Source organism: Hesperophylax consimilis, chromosome 16 (assembly GCF_061612785.1).
Source record: "Hesperophylax consimilis isolate HC1 chromosome 16, BYU_Hcon_1.0, whole genome shotgun sequence".
Classification (NCBI taxonomy): Eukaryota; Metazoa; Arthropoda; class Insecta; order Trichoptera; family Limnephilidae; genus Hesperophylax; species Hesperophylax consimilis.
The window spans coordinates 9640987-9658026 of record NC_142851.1 but is presented as its reverse complement, the minus strand read 5'-3'; the positions used below and the strand labels follow the sequence as shown (position 1 = coordinate 9658026).

General features: G+C 32.3%; 1 protein-coding gene across 1 annotated transcript; it reads left to right on the top strand.

The window, feature by feature from the left end:
* The first annotated feature begins 6175 nt into the window (after nt 1-6175).
* LOC149416680 (UDP-glucosyltransferase 2-like) lies at nt 6176-14792 on the top strand. Its single transcript, XM_089640871.1, has 4 exons — nt 6176-7185; nt 7276-7498; nt 8368-8587; nt 13849-14792. The coding sequence occupies exons 1-4, from the start codon at nt 6349-6351 to the stop codon at nt 14114-14116; spliced, it is 1548 nt and encodes a 515-aa protein (XP_089496997.1). The 5' UTR covers nt 6176-6348; the 3' UTR covers nt 14117-14792.
* The last annotated feature ends 2248 nt before the right edge of the window (nt 14793-17040 follow it).

The window sequence follows — 17040 nt, the reverse complement described above, 5'->3', positions numbered from 1 at the left end:
CTCGGGGTGACCTATGACCGAGGTGTTGGTTACCCAATAAATGGTTTCCGAGCCAAACCCGCCTTCCAAATTGAGATAAGCATTGTATTATTTGTATCATTTTCATAACATAAAAACATTTTATTTTAAATGTAAAATTTTGTAACATTTATATTGTGTTCATTTTTATTTTTGTTTTAAAATGTTTATATTATAAACTGTGCCTGTTATTTGTTGATTTGGTTACTGGAATGTAGCAGTAACGATACAATCATCTCCTAGTTGTTTTTCAAAATAACAACGATGTCATTTGCAACCAACGTAGATGAACAGGGGATTATTATGTCATCTGTACAGATGAACATGGATAGTCTAAGACCCCAAAAAACAAAAGCAGGTATTCCTAGACAGCGTATGAAATGGACGAACGATGTCAATATGTTCATTGTTCGTTCATATTTTCATGTAACCAAACTAGAAACAGATATGTTGTTATATAGGAAAAAATTACATTCACTTTTCTCACAAAATTACCCGATTGCCCAAGTAAACGAACAAAGATTAGCAGACCAAAAGCGAGCAATTTTGAAATATAATTTAATTCCTGTAGTCACATTAAAACAGATTAAAGAGAAGTAGCAGATAGATTGCAAATGGGAAATAATTTAGAACAAATTAACACAAGTAATTTCATATAAGATGCATTGAATGTAGATAGTTTGGATAATATTCTAGTCAAAATGTCCAATGATATTACAGTAGATTCAAATAACTTCGCTATTCCAAATTCTTGTTATATTCAAAAATACGTTAATGAAAAATAAGAAAATACACAGATTTAGGAAATGAAATAAAAAGAATTTGGCATTCTCACACTATAAAAATATTACCATTCGTTATTTCGGCTACTGGCATTATACCTAGCTCTCTCATTAAAAATGTAGGCGTGTTAGATCTATCAAAAAATTTAAATATAAAGATGCATTAATAAAATGGCGTTGTATAATATAAGACACATTATTATCTAAATCTAACGTTAATTAAACATTGCTACAATGATGTGAATAGAACATAAATAATAATTAAAGCCCTGTTTTTTTTGTACATTTCAAGAAGTTCTTGAGGCGAAACAAGACATTTTAAAAATCACCAAAATATTTGATGGCAAAAAAGTCCATTTGGAATATGTTAATACTTTTTTTTAAATTCTAATAGACAACACCTGAAGGGGTAAATAAATTAGTTTAAAACGAGAAAATTGACCAAATATGAATGTTGGAGAACTTGTTTTTGCTATCCGTAACAGTATTGTAAACAATTAATGGACCCTTGAGAATCTTGCCGTACGATTGCTGATATAAATATGTAACTATACACGATATGTTTGTTTGCTTCATTATCAAGCATTATTTCGGCACTGGAATGAGATAAGGATTCGAATTAAGTCGATAAATGTAGTTTGTAAGAGTAACAATGTGGTAACATTAGTGAATGATAGAGAAAGTCGGGGACGCCCGGGGAAGACAGACGCTGCACAGGAATGCGATACGGAGTCGAATTAAAGCCCGTGTGGACATTATGTAGTATTTTAGATAATACTATGATGAACTACTTGATTATAATGTTAGAATATGTATATTATTAATTACAAAATATTATGTATAAACATCTCTTTTTGGATAGGGTTAATATATTTTTTTTGTTATTTTTACCACCACCTTCGGGTTATTATTGCACGCAGACGTCACAGCAGTTGGTTTGTAAGCGGTTTGGTTGCCTTGCCCAGTACGTAGAAGTGACAACAGAAAAGCAGTCATCCCACTGGGTCGGTATCAGTAAACAATCGACATAAACCGAAGACCCTGCGAGAAAATTCACACAAATGCTGCACTGCAAATCTTAGCAAGATTAACTTTTCTTCGCAGTGTATTCGGTTTACGTCGATTGCATACCAATACCAACGCAGTGAAGCGAGACGATGGGCTTAGTTGTCTTGCGAACACTTAAACAAGAATTAACCCTTAAAAAATAAATTTGTTTTATCACATTACATTTACTGTTAATGTTTGACTTATTTGCGCCATCTCGTGGGCCGGTTGAAGATTGAACCTTCTGTTATGATGCAGACTTATAATTCATAACATGCTAATTCGTGACTCCGTTGTTTTCAAAGTAAAACTATTATCTTAGAGTGTTTCTATTGTCTATGGCAACAGGAAAGGCGTCACTCTCGCGGATATACCGAAAAGGCTAAGGGCGCCCGCTCGATACGTCCGGGATGGTCATGTGCAATCTGTTATAATTAGAAAAGGGGTATTCGCGACGAAGGCAATGTAATCTTAACAAAAAATACGCGTGGCGTATGTTTTTTTTAAATTCTCGTTGTGTATGGGATGCGATTGTTCTGTAAAACCCGAGTAAAGATGGAAAACGTGACCGTGGAGCCATGTTCTTTTCAAGAACGCCGTGTTGAAGTGTAATCCGACGTTAATCCTACAATCCGCGTCTGGATGGATTTGGTCGTCAACCGTAAATAACCTTCGAGTCCGTTCCTTTCTAAATATTATATTCTTCGGATTCGTGAAAACCGTAATAACGCTAAATGCGTGATTATAATCCACGTGCTCGCTTCTTTCCTCGCCACTTTCGAGCCACTCTCCTGGACGATGGGATCTCATTGGAAACAGTTGACATGGAATGTTTGGTTTCCCTGATCGTCCGATAGCTGAATTCCGCCTCAGGTTTAGATATCTGGGGGTACACCTTTGCCGCCACATCATCCGTGTTGGGGATGAACTGATACTCGCTCTGGAGCGGTGCTGACTTCATCGGTGGATCAAATTGCTGTTTAGTTAGTATAAACATATTAAAAAAAAGTCGGTCAATGGTTGAGTCCCATTGGTTCATTCACAATAATGTATTCTGAAATGTATTGTGTATTTTGTTCTTTAAACAAGTCAATCCGAAAAACACTATTTCTTTGAATTCCGTTTCCCAGCTACCTACCTACGTTAAGAAACAACACATACATTTAAACCCATGCCCGTGAGAAGGTATATTAGTAGATGTCTGGTTTCAGACATATTTAACTATTTAGTTTTGTTTGGCGCGCCCTAAGGGCAAAGTCTGATTCCAGACAGACGGATTCCAGACGGATTATAGGTAGCAATTGTCTACTTAGCACTTCCTCCCCAGGGACCCGAGTCAACAATGCTTACAACTAAGCCAAATTACAATTGAGTAGGATTGTCATCCAATTTGAGGGAAATGCGTACATGCGTGTTAGACACCAAAAGTTCATAAAATGCGTTGTCATCAACAACGAGTCTCTCTGCCGAGATCGGATCGATCGATCGGATGTCAGGAAGTATGTTAATTTCCACTTCTGACATTTTATTTCATTCACACATCCATTCTCGAAAATAAAAATTGAAATTCAACGGCACCTAACATGGAAACGTCACGCGAAAAGTTATAATTTGAACGATTAATAGAATTATGAATGGACTCCGTATGGCCATGTACGCCACGTACGCCACGTACGCCGTGTACGCCACGTAAACCATCGTGTTGGTATTTTTTTTATATTTATGTGTACTGGCGCTTGTTTCTGAAATTAGTTTATTTCATTGGTTTATGGTGCGAAATATAAAAAAAACACATTTTATCTTCATACAACTGGACAAAAACAATATACCATGAAACTGCTTTTAAATTGATATTAAAACTTCATAATTTGTTGGAATTTTTAAAATACATACGACATGATGCTGTTAGTATACTTGAATAATGCCATGCATTACCGCACCATTCAATTATCTACCCTGCAATAAATAAGTTTATTACGCTCATTATTTATCAATAACACACCATTGAAATAAAAATGACTATTCATCGTAGATAATTGGAGGTCAAAAACGTTGCTCACAAGAGTTTTCCCGTGTACACCGTGTTAATTTATTTATTGCAGGAGTGTTGATTTTATATTCTCACCAACTGACTCATTTCCATAAAAATCAATTTAGTAAAGAATTTGGAAAAGGTCTAATTGTGAGATTTTATTTATATTTTTTAATAATTTCTACGGAGTAAGTAGTTGCTTGGACGGATAACCTTTTGACCCAAAATATTCGTTGGAACATTATGAATAATGTCACTATAATTCATCAATCAATCAATCGAGAGAAAACAGACTTGCATTCAATTAGATCAATATGACCATGTATTGTGCATTTTATTGATTTTAATTGAAGTTGATTTAACAAAATCGTTTAGTACGTAGACAGCAAAGCGGTCTATAGTCCGTTCAGAATAAAGACGTTTCTTTCTCAACGCTATTATGAGATAATGGTATCCATACAAAAATTATTTAGAGCTCATTTTCTTGAAACGGAAGCATGTCATAGAAAACCTTGTTTTAATATGGATAAAGCTTTTGATACCATCTCGCACAAAAACCTTTTGAAAAAACTTCAGCTAATCGGTATTCAGGGGCAATTACTTAAATGGTTATGATCCAGCCAATATCGAATTTGGTGTTCCACAGGGAAGTATTTTAGGACCGATATTGTTTAATATCTATATCAATGACCTTTGTAACAGTAACCTTGCCGATCATATCATCACTTTTGCTGACGATACGGTCTTAATATTTGAGGCCAAAAACTGGTACGAATGGCATAGAAAAGCCGGAATCGGGATAAACAATTTCAAACATTGGCTAGACTATAATCTCCTTACTCTCAACACTGATAAGACAAAATTTATACGTTTTAGTGCAACACAAGCGGGACAACCCTAGGAAATACTGAATATTACTATTCACATTTGCAATGAACCGAATACTTGTACTTGCAAAAACCTAGAATCCGTAGATAGTTTAAAATATCTTGGAATCACCATAGACAAATATTTGAGATAGGAAAAACACATTAACTCAACTGCCTCAAAAGTCAGAAAACTTACTCACCTTTTTATGACCATCAGAAATATTCTCTCTGTAAAAGATATGAAATCAATACACTACTCCATGTGTAATTCTTTACTCGAATATACATTCCTAGGTTGGGGTGGCTGTGCCAAAAAAATATTAGACTCCCTGGTTAAAGCATAGAAATCACTACTAAGTTTCATCCTCAAAAAACCATTCAAGTACACCAGTGATCCATTATTCACTGAAATAAAAGTTAGACAATTGTTGTTAGACAATGTTAGACAGTGTCAGACAATTTTAGACAATTGTATAATTAAAAAGATTATGTTACTTGCACAAAAACAACGTCAGTACTTCCCTTCCATCGACCATCTTCACGACACCCGACTTTCAAGGAACAATCCAATAGTCCCAATAAAAACGTCAACGTCCCTTGAGCAACGGCAATCCTCGTTCTTAGGACCTAAATTATTTAATTTCATTCACAATGCTTGGAAAAAGAAAAGTACAAATGTTTTGCGCAGATTGATCAACGACTGGCTTCTTGATTTAGGGAGGGTCAAAAGTGGAGATATGTTGATCAATAGATAATCTCATTATAAAATATATATATATATATATACATAATTGCCAAAACACATAATTTGTTGAAGTCCATTCAATACAAAAACACATATTTATCACCCCTGAACACAATTGTCTATTATTTATTAATCAATGCTATTGATTATTTTCTAATCACACAACGAGATTATAAACTTATACACCACCCTTCCCATTACCTTACAACTACCTTACAACTCCCGCGGTGATCTGTCTATTTATTATTACCATCTGGATTTTATTTACTTTACCGGTTTTATTTTATATTCAGTGCTAAATTATGATATGAACTAAACTTTTCAATTTGACTGTCCTAAAACAAGATCTATTGCTAGTTGGCTAGTCAAAGTTTCCGCATGTTTTATTGTATAATTTTAAGTGAAATAAATTTATTATTATTAATAAGGTAACGCAGCGGAAGTAAAATAATTTATAGCAATTGAAATTACTACGTACTTCAGTAGTAAGAATTATCTCGTGTTCGAATACTGTTCCGTTTGACGAGTATGGATGACAAATAACATTTAACAATCGAAACGATGATTAGGATAAATATTTAATTAAAGCTATTCAGTTTAAATTACTAGACAAATATGTTGTTGGAAGATTTTCTGATAAACGGTTGACATGTTTTTAAAATCCTCAGTCGAGAGTGAAGAGATATTAGAGAAGAACGTTTCTGGGAGCAAAATTTCTCAACTTTTGACCCTTTAACAATTTAAGTAACCAATTGACATTCATACAATGAATGAAGTGTATCGTATTTGTCTAGTCAATTAAAGTTTTCTTATTTATTTCTGAAAAGTGAGATATATGAAAATATATTTATAAAAATGAATCTTAAATTATTTTTAGTGGGGGTTGTTTTAGCGTGTTTTAATTTGTGTGAAGGTGCAAGAATTCTTGGATTATTTCCTACTCCATCCATAAGTCACCAAGTAGTGTTCAGGGCGTTGATGGAAGAACTAGCCAAAAGAGGCCACCACCTGGTTGTCTTGACTGCAGACCCTGTCAACTATAATACACATGAATACGCGAATCTAACTCAAATTGATGTCCACAAATATTCTTACGCAAAATGGAATGAACATTTTAACTTTGCCGCTAATGCAGCTGATGCTGGACCACTTACAGTGGTATCTATGTATTTTAATCTTATGAGAGAAATAACGGATCACCACCTTTCCACTCAGGAAATGCAACGAATAATTAACGACCCCGACGAAAATTTTGATCTCGTCATTGCTGAAGCATTAATTCCCGTCATGTATGCCTTTAAAGATCGATTCAACTGTCCACTTATACAACTGAGCTCTTTAGCGGGTGTAGCCAATAACTTCGACGCCGTAGGAAACCCTACTCATCCATTTCTCTATTCAGAAGTATTGTCTCCTTACGGAGATAAAGTTCTTGGAGTTTGGGAAAAAATACATTTATTGTATCTAAGTATTTATTACCGATACGTGTATTATTGGACATTTGTGCCTATGTTCGACGAACTAGCAAAGAAACACTTTGGCACCAATATTAGATCTTTGGCTGAAATTGAAAGTAGTACAGATATGATGTTTCTGAATTTTCACCCTGTCTTATCAGGAATACGTCCACTGGTACCGGCCTTAATTCACTTAGGCAGCATGCATATTCAACCACCAAAGCCTTTACCATCTGTAAGTTACTTTTCTATAATACCAGATTATCAACTGAATTATCTTTCAAAAACTAAATAATTAATACTCATCATTATTTCCGTATATCAGGCTTTGAAGAAGATATTGGATGATGCAAAGCAAGGAGTGGTGTACTTCAGCTTGGGAAGTAACGTCAAGTCAAACCAGCTGCCAGCAGAGATCAGGAGAATCTTCCTCGAAGCGTTCAAGGAGATGCCCTACACTGTCCTATGGAAGTGGGAGAGCGATTCGCTTCCTGATCAGCCTTCAAACGTCATCATATCAAAATGGTTTCCACAACAAGATGTTTTGGGTAAAACAAATCTCTTTTTTTAGGATAAAATTATTGGTACTGTCTTTATAATGTTTTTATTCCTCCGTTAATCTTCACCAATAATGTTCGCATTGTCTTAACAATACCCTTATTTTTTTTTTGATTTCCTTCGTGGAAAAAAATAGTAATGTCTCATTTATGTATTTTCATATTTGATAGCATCAATTGATATTATTTACAGAAAGATTTAACAACCATTGAATATACATAACTAAATAACCCCTTTAAGAAGGTAACGAAGTCATTAGCATTATGGTAGGTGATGCTTCGCGAATTATCACAAAATAATATTACATAAAAATATTTTAAAAACTAAAATATGTCAAGAAGAAAAGCAATTGTGCCTACCAACACGAAAGAATATTAATTTGAGTCGTCGACTTGCAAAACCTACTTTGGAATTTTTCGGAAATTTGTGTATATCACGAAAAATTGTTTGGAACACTTTAAATATAAAAACAAGAATATAACTTTTATGCTAAATATCAATTATTCTCGCAAAATATTAAAAAATATATATATTTTAAGCACTTTTTGTGAATCTATGACTTATGACTTATTTTAGGAATGTTTCTTGTTTTTAAGTCTTTATGAAAAATTTCTTATGTAAAAATTATGTATTCTATGGGTAGGTAATAAATACCTAATTAAAATTAATAGTTAATTGCTAATAATAAACTCTCTTTGAAGTGAAATACTTAATTTGTGTATCCAGTAGCTTAATGTTTTATTATATTATTTATGTTTTTTTTTATTTCTTTAGATATGATTTCATTTACAGAGAAGTTGGAATTTTAAGCTTTAAAAGTAATTTATGCAGATCGTCTGATGTGGATAATTTGTTTCAGGTCATCCAAATATAAAGGCTTTCATAACCCAGGGAGGACAACAGTCGATGGAAGAAGCTATCCACTACGGGGTACCGTTGGTTGGGATTCCGTTCCTGGGGGACCAATGGGTAAACGTGAACAAAATGGTTTCATTGGGAATCGGAAAGGGTCTTGATGTCAACAAAATAACAGTGGACATTGTTAGAAACGCAGTTTCTAATCTCATTGAAGACCAGAGGTAATTATTTTAAAACACATATTTAAATAAAATATAACCTTTTTTACACTTTTATTCTATAAAAAATATCTACACGTCAACAGGTAGTATCTGATTTGGGAATAAATCATAAAACCTAAGACTTAGTTTGTCCCCTCAGTGTGAAAATTAAACAATAAAATCAAAGGTGTAATACAATTTAGCGATTTACAGCTTATATATTCGATTCGGTAAATCTTAGCAATAATTTTTTTATTTTTTAACGAACTTAGATCTTCGATTACATAAATCCAAATAATTACAATATTTTTTAGCGATTTACATCTTAGATCTTTGATTAGGTGAATCTTATTTTTCATTTCCGACTTTATATCCGGGATAAATCTTCCCCACAGGAAAAACTAAACCCTTCCACACACTTTTCCACAAATGATCATGTAGTCAATCCACATTATGCACGTGCACTATATAAGCATAATCAATACAAAATTATACAAAAACAACACGTCGAATCACCAGAGATCAAATGGTAAAATAATTCACCGACTCCAGATATTTTCATATCAGAGGGTTCGGCTCGGTAAAACTTCTAATTGGACCTATAAATCCTACTGATCCCACAATTTAAAAATATTTAAAAAAAAATCGTATTCATACATGTATTTAAGATGACTGATTTTTTTAATTTTTCAATTGTAATATTATTTAGTTATTTACAGCTTAAATCTACGATTAGATAAGTCTAAGCAATTATAGTATTTTTTTATCGATTTACAGCTGAGAACTTCGATTAGGTAAATCTAAGCAATGATAATATTTTGTATATGAAGGGCTGTTAATAGAACAAACCAGCGACGGATAAAACTTTTTAGTGTGTAATATTTTTCATGAGCAATAAGGAACAAAAGGTGTTGACTAATTGCCCATCACATTTTGCAAAACACAATAATATCGTCAAGTCAGACTTCATAATATTATAATATTATCACATTATGATAATATTATAATACCATAATATTATAATACCATAGTATTATAATACAGAATATTATTGTAATATCATAATATAACAATATCATGCTTGTTGAAGTGAATGTGGAGTGAGTAATCAATGAAAACGATTTGCGATAACAGAAGCCGATCACCGTTTTTAATTTACTTTTTTTTTTTTTAAACTTCCGATTTAGTTGTCCGGGTTAAGTCTTCCCCAAAGGAAAAACTTAACCCTTCCACTCACTTTTCCACAAATGATCATCTAGTCAATCAACATTATGTAAGTGCATTAATAAGCAAAATAAATACAAAACAATACAAGAACAACACGTCAAATCACCAGAGATCAAATGGGAAAATAATTCACCGTCTCCAGATATTTTCATATCAGAGGGTTCGGCTCGGTAGAACTTCTAACAGGGCCTATAAATCCTACTGATCCCTCAACATAAATATTTAAAAAATCTTTTGTTATCCTACATGTATTCAAAATGACCGACTTTTGCATCTTTATATATAATTTTTTTGATAGATCTAATACGCCTAAATTTTTAATTAGAGAGCTAGGTATAATGCCAGTAGCCGAAATAACGAATGGTAATATTTTTATAGTCTGAGAATGCCAAATTCTTTTTATTTCATTTCCTAAATCTGTGTATTTTCTTATTTTTTCACTAACAGATTTTTGAATATTACAGGAATTTGGAATAGCGACATCAATGATATAAGTTATTTTTTTAATTTTGTCATGTAAAACTATATCGGGTCTATTATGACTAATCGCTCGGTCTGTTAGTATAGTTTTATCATAATATATTTTATAAAATTCGTTTTCTAAAAATGAATTTGGTTCGTATTCATAATATGGTACTACATTACGGCAGTCAATCAAGTTATGTTTAATTACCAAATTTTGGTGAATTATTTTTAAAACTTGATTGTGCCTAAATGTATACTCGGACGGTGCTAATATAGAACATCCCGATATAATATATTCTATAGTTTCCGGAAAAGCCAAACATTTTCTACACAAATCATCGATTTGATTTGTATCTTTGATTATATGCTTTCTATAATTTTTAGTATTAATGACTCTATCCTGAATGGCAAGCATAAATTCTTCTATTTCTGCGCTCAACTCTCCAATACTCAACCATTTGTTTGACGAAATTTTGTCAACATACGTTTGGTTGAGATAATTGAAGTGTTTTGCGTGTAAAATTTTATTTGACCAGGAATCTAATAATTCCTGGTTGGGATTTATAAAAATGTTGGCATTCTCATCGTATAAATTTAAAGGTGTAATATTTCTATCTGCCTTGCAAATTATTTTGTGCATTTCTGAGCTATGAGCTTTCCTATGGAAAAAAGTTCTTAGCATTTCTACCTGATTATGTTTCAAAGAAGTTATTTTGACTATACCTCTACCTCCTAAATTTCTAGGTAAATTAACTCGTTCTATAGCTGAATTTGGATGATGGCAATTATACTTTGTAAGCGTAGTTCTAATTAATCTTTCTAAGTTATCTAAATCTGTATTAGACCATTTAATTATGCCAAATGAGTACGTTAATAGAGGTATTGCCCAAGTATTTATTGCTTTTACTAAATTTTTAGCAGATAGATTGCATTTTAAAATTTTCCTGATCCTAGTTTGAAATTTAATCCTAATATCATTTTTAATACTACTATGGTCTAATCTATTTGATTGTGGGTATCCTAAATACTTATAAACCTCATCCCTTTTCATACTAGTAATTTGGAAATTTCTAAATATACTCTCGTCCCCATCTACAATTTTGCCTTTCTCTATATGGATCGTTCTACATTTATCTAAACCAAAAGTCATTTTGATATCATCTGAAAAGTTTTTAACTACCTCGATCATTTTCTCTAAATTTTGTTCAGAATTCGAAAATAATTTTATGTCATCCATATATAATAAATGCGAAATTGTACTACTCTCCCTTGTATTACCCTTAACTTTTATTCCAAACTTGCTTTTAATTAACATTTTAGATAGAGGATTCAATGCTAAACAAAACCAAAGAGGACTCAATGAGTCTCCTTGAAAAATTCCTCTTTTAATTGAAATGCCCGGTATTACTATTTTCTTACCTTTTAAATTGATAAGTAAATTGGTATTCCAAAAGGATATAATATTTTCCAGAAAGCTAATAATAATGGGGTTAATTTTATATATATTTAATACTTTGATCAGCCACGAGTGCGGGACACTATCGAAAGCCTTTTGGTAGTCTATATAGCAAGTATGTAAATTACGTTTTAATAATTAATAATCTGATTATTATTTTGTGTGATTTAGAAAATTTTATATTCCCTAAAACAAATATATAATTTATTTGGCATACACAGGAGGCTTTGTGAAAAAATAATTTCCCTCAGAGCCTATGTCATCTGTTGGGATACTGTGCGGAGGTCTTTTTAAGGAAAGGAAGGAGATGAAGAGTTCTGGGAAAATAAAAGGTGTGAAGTTTGAGTAAGATCTTTATTCTAGGAATGGAAGTGATACATGGCAAATGTGTTGGTTATCTAATAACGGTGTCTATACCCGCATCCTAAATTATAATTAAATAATAATAATAATTTCTTTATTTAGGAAAGTTTACACATTACAACTAAAAATTCATATTATGGTGTACATTGATTTGTAACTTTTATTTTTAAGGTTATAAAATTAACAGAAAAATACAAAAATAATACTGTGAAGGTAAAAAGAAAATAAAAGTACAGTTGAGGTCTCTCAAATACCGCCTGACTAGGCTAGCCTGTGTTGAGGCAGAATTTTCATGTTAGTTCCTAATACCTTTGAACATACCCATACTTGTATTAAGATGTATTCGCTCAATAATGTGGTGACTTCCATAACTGCGAATTTGGGTGAATGCACCGGTGAAGGCCCTATTCTTATTTTTAATCCAAGTTTTTACATTATCTTTGAAATTTTTTTGTGAATCACATTGTTTTATGCTGTCTGGAAGAATATTGTAGAGTCTTGTCGAAAAGTATTTAAAGTTTCGTTGACCAAACGTAGTATGTGTTATCGGTATTTGTAGTAAGTTTTTGTTGTTGCTTCGAGTACATCGTATATTTGAACTTTTTTCGTAGTAATTCTGTTTATTTGAGTATAGATAGTTTAGGTAGTTAGTATAGTTTTTGCATATAGCTGCCGAACATCAAACACATTCATAATATTAAAAATTAGATTCGAGTCTGTAATTATAGGTAGCCTTAGAATTATTTTTAAAATTGTTTTCTGAGCCTTTATGATTGGGTCTAGATAATAGAGTCTTATATAAAGCGACTCGAACTAGAAATCTCAACAGCAGTGTTTCTCAACGTAGGGTGCGCCGGGGGGACAATTCGAATGTTTTAAGAGGCAATCTTCAAAGAAAATTCTTCGTTTGCAGCGCTATTGCTATTGGTCAAGAATTTTCTTTTCCTTTGGCATTTTTAAGACTTTTAAGGTATATAGCACGGTTGATCGATAGAGGTAACTTGTCACAATGTTGGTAACTTGTCAGCGTTTTTGAGCGTGATTGCAGATCGCCAACGAACAAAAAACAGTTCTGAACGACTAAGAGTTCATAATTTATTTGATGTGAATACTCTTCTTTGTACTTTAGCGATCTGCAGTGGTGCTCGCAAACGATGACCAGTTATCGACATTACCAAAAAATCCTTTACCGATGAACCGTGCTACATACCCTGGTGGTGCATGGTACAAATATGATTAAGAAACACTTTTCTACTGAATCAGATGTCTCAAGGAATGTCAATGAGTTAATTTTAATAATTCTAAGTATGCAATTTTTCCAAAGGGGTAAGCAGAGTTGATACAACACCACACAAAATGAAAAATAAATATTCTCATACATACTGATCTTCCCTTAATCTGAAACTTGAAAAATATTTGATTCCCTTGGTTATGTCTTCCTCGAGTGTCCCACACTTCTTCTACCATTCCTTTCGCATAATAATCTCTTTACACGCTATTGTATAAGCTTACAATCGGCTATGCTTTCTTTAGAAATCTCATAAGTTGTAATTCGGTCATACATGTTTTCCCGTAGAGAGTAGAAATTAAAGTAGAATATGAAAAAATGCCTCGTGCCTGCAATGCAAAATGCCTCAATACAGAACTGTGTTCCCCACAGCACAGATCGCTGTGCTGTGGGGAATAGAAACATTTGTTTCCATTTAAATATTTACGAAAGGCACTATATTTTAATGTGATCTTTGTTATATTTGAAAACACTATTTTACAGTTACCGCACCAAAATAACAGAGCTTCGAGAGCTAATCTACGATCAGCCGCAGAGTTCCATGGAGAGGGCTGTCTGGTGGACGGAATACGTACTGAGACACAAGGGAGCCAAGCACCTTCGTTCTCCTGTTCTCGACACTCCTGCTTACCAGTACTTTATGCTGGACGTCTTTGCCGTTGTTTTAGCGGGTGCCGCTTTCATTATACTAATTTTATGTATAAATTTACGAAGTGTAACTAAAGTGGAAAAGAAACTAAAAATGAAATAATATTTTAAAAGGAGAGATAATTTATTTCGATACAAGCCAACAGATGTTTATTTTTAAAAAGCTATTAAAATTTATCAGAAATGACTCAATGTTTTATTTTTCCCATGCAATACATGGTCACCGTGGTCACACATGGTCACCGTGGTCACACATGTTCATGGTAAGGTAGATGACGCTGGTGTTGTTAGATATTATGTGCATGCACGGAGAAAACTTCTGATATGAACAATCGTTAATTTATTAAAATACTGGTTAAATTATTCGGTTTCCTGTTAAAAACTAGACTGGAGGTCTATAATGAATGAATCTAAAAATTTCATCAGTAAAAAAAGAATATGTTATGAAGATGTCGGAACACGTGTTCTTAAAAATGAATGAATTAATAAATATAAGTCCCATTTGCTAAAAACTGAATGTCAACCTATCTGTCTTTATTATCTACCTTGTTTCTTCTTTTGAATAATGATTAATGATTATTTATGGTTCAAATATTGTTACTATATATTGTCAAATTACCCATCTGGTAACACATCTAATACATATTTTTCTTGATTTTGAAATATTTTGTGTTTGTATATAGAATTAATTTATGTTTGTGATTACTCTTATGTTTGCTTCACTTAAATGTAAATTGTTAACTTCGATACAGGCTCAGTCTTAGTGAGGTTGATTTTTATGTAAAAAAAAGTGTTTTATGTATAGTGAGATGCAATAAATGAATTAATATTATGCAAGGTCACGTCACGATATATTCTGAATGACTAATGTTTTATTATAAAATGGTCACACAGTCACATTTTTAACAGTATTTTGATTAAAAAAGACCGTACTCATTTTGATTTGATTTGACAGCTATTGTATACAGTTTTAAAGATATATTTAAATGCATTTTTTTTAATAGTTTATAAGTATGGTGGTTGGAGTGTAAAGAAGTTTTATGATTTTATTTTTGAAAATAATTTTAAGAAATTATAAAATAATTGAGAAAAATTAAAATTATGTTTGTTTATAACCGCAAATTGTTTTACTGTGAACTGTATTTATCCACAAATAATTTTGACAGAATTAAATTAATTTTATTCTAGTTTTGTTGTTTAATTTGAGATTGGCGACGATATAAATAACAATGTACAGACTATTTTCTTAATTAAAATGTCGAAAAGTGAGGTTAAATCAATCTCTAAAATAGTGCTCATTTATATTGATATTCAAATAGCTTTATGCTCAAGTTAGATTGTAACATAGTCCAGAGGCATCCATAGTCTGATAAATGCGCAATTCGACATTGTGAAATTTTAATTACTATTAATTAAACTTTTGTAAAAAAACTTCCACAATTGAAAAAAAAATAATGATTGGCGTGATATCAACGTGACGGCTAGTGACGAGCAGTGACATCTATTGTCTCTAATAGAAGATTTCATTCAATAGTCCACATGATTCGCTGGTTCAATTTAAAGAATATCCCCGGATTTGGCATCTTCTGTCCCTTATTATATACTTGCACACGTTCCAGAGTGGAAAATACTCTCAGTATCGCCCTGGTGTAAGACCACCACTCAGAATTGAAATACCTTAAGTTACCCTCCCCTCCCGAAAACTTTCATCCTCACAACATACCCCAATTAGGAATGTCATTGTCTCACTGGCTCTAGACGGTTGGGAGCAGTTGGTACTTTTTTTTATTTTATTTATTTTTATTTATTTATTTATTAGATACAAATAATTACACACATATTAAGGAAGCTTTGGCTGTCCAACTAGGAAATTTTCCCGTTTTAGGACAGCCAAATTGCCTGGTTTAGTTAACATTTGTACACGCTGCTGTTAGGAATTATATTTCCATACTTTACATTAATAGTTACGCTAGTAATATAGTCTATATACATATATATTTATCAAAGTAATAAAAAAAAAACTTTTTCAGACATATTTGTACACCCGAATATTAGTTTTTTTTATGAAAACACCTAATAAATTTTATCAAGGTACATGTAATAATATGCAATTAAGGAACACTGTATCAGGGTACATGATAACATATTGGATTAATTCATTTTATAGTTACAATATAAGAAAAATATTAGGTGGGTTTCTTAATTTGATCGCTGTTACTGTGCTGTGTATTAATTTACATAATCAAGGTACATATAATATAATATACATAATCAAGAAAAATATAAAGAAGGTACATGAAAACATATTGTATAAACATTATCAATCACAAAAATTATCAATCGCATTGTATAAATCAGATGCATGGTAGGATTTTTTTATTTAACTGCCAATAACAATGAATAAATGTGAGTACAGAACATTTTTGTTTATCTGTTGGTCATCATAAGTTCGCTTTCGACTCTTCCTAAGTCTAGAAGCCAATAATAAACTAATTTACGCAGAATGCTTATGTTTTTCGATTTCCATAAATCGGGTAAGAGGTTGAATAATTTTGGACCAAGGTAATAGAATTGTCTTTGGGCAAAGGATGTCATAGTAGTAGGTGGAACAACTGGATTCCTCCTTGAATGTCTAGTGTCGTGATAATGATCAATGGAAGGGTAGTGGTGACGTTGTTTTTGAGTGTGTAATATATTTTTTTTTATGTATAGTTGCCTTACATCAAGAACTCGTATATCTTCGAATAATACATCACTGGGGTACCTAAATGGTTTTTTTAGGATGACCCTTAATAGTGATTTCTGTGCTTTTGCTAAGGGATCCAGTATTGTTTTGGTACATCCGCCCCATCCCAAAGATGCATATTCAAGTAATGAATTACACAGAGCATAATATAAACATTTCAGATCTTTTATGCAGAGAATATTTCTAATGCCCAGGAAAAGATGAGTAAGTTTTCTGACTTTTGTGGAAATTGAGTCTATATGTAGGTCCCATCTCAGAAATTTGTCTATTATAATTCCTAG

What these genes read in the sequence shown, in the direction of transcription:
- LOC149416680 (XM_089640871.1), top strand. Translation starts at nt 6,349, where the DNA reads ATGAATCTTAAATTATTTTTAGTGGGGGTTGTTTTAGCGTGTTTTAAT. An exon ending in TCCACAACAAGATGTTTTGG is followed by an intron (nt 7,499 to 8,367) that starts GTAAAACAAATC and finishes AATTTGTTTCAG; the next exon opens with GTCATCCAAATATAAAGGCT. An exon ending in AATCTCATTGAAGACCAGAG is followed by an intron (nt 8,588 to 13,848) that starts GTAATTATTTTA and finishes ACTATTTTACAG; the next exon opens with TTACCGCACCAAAATAACAG.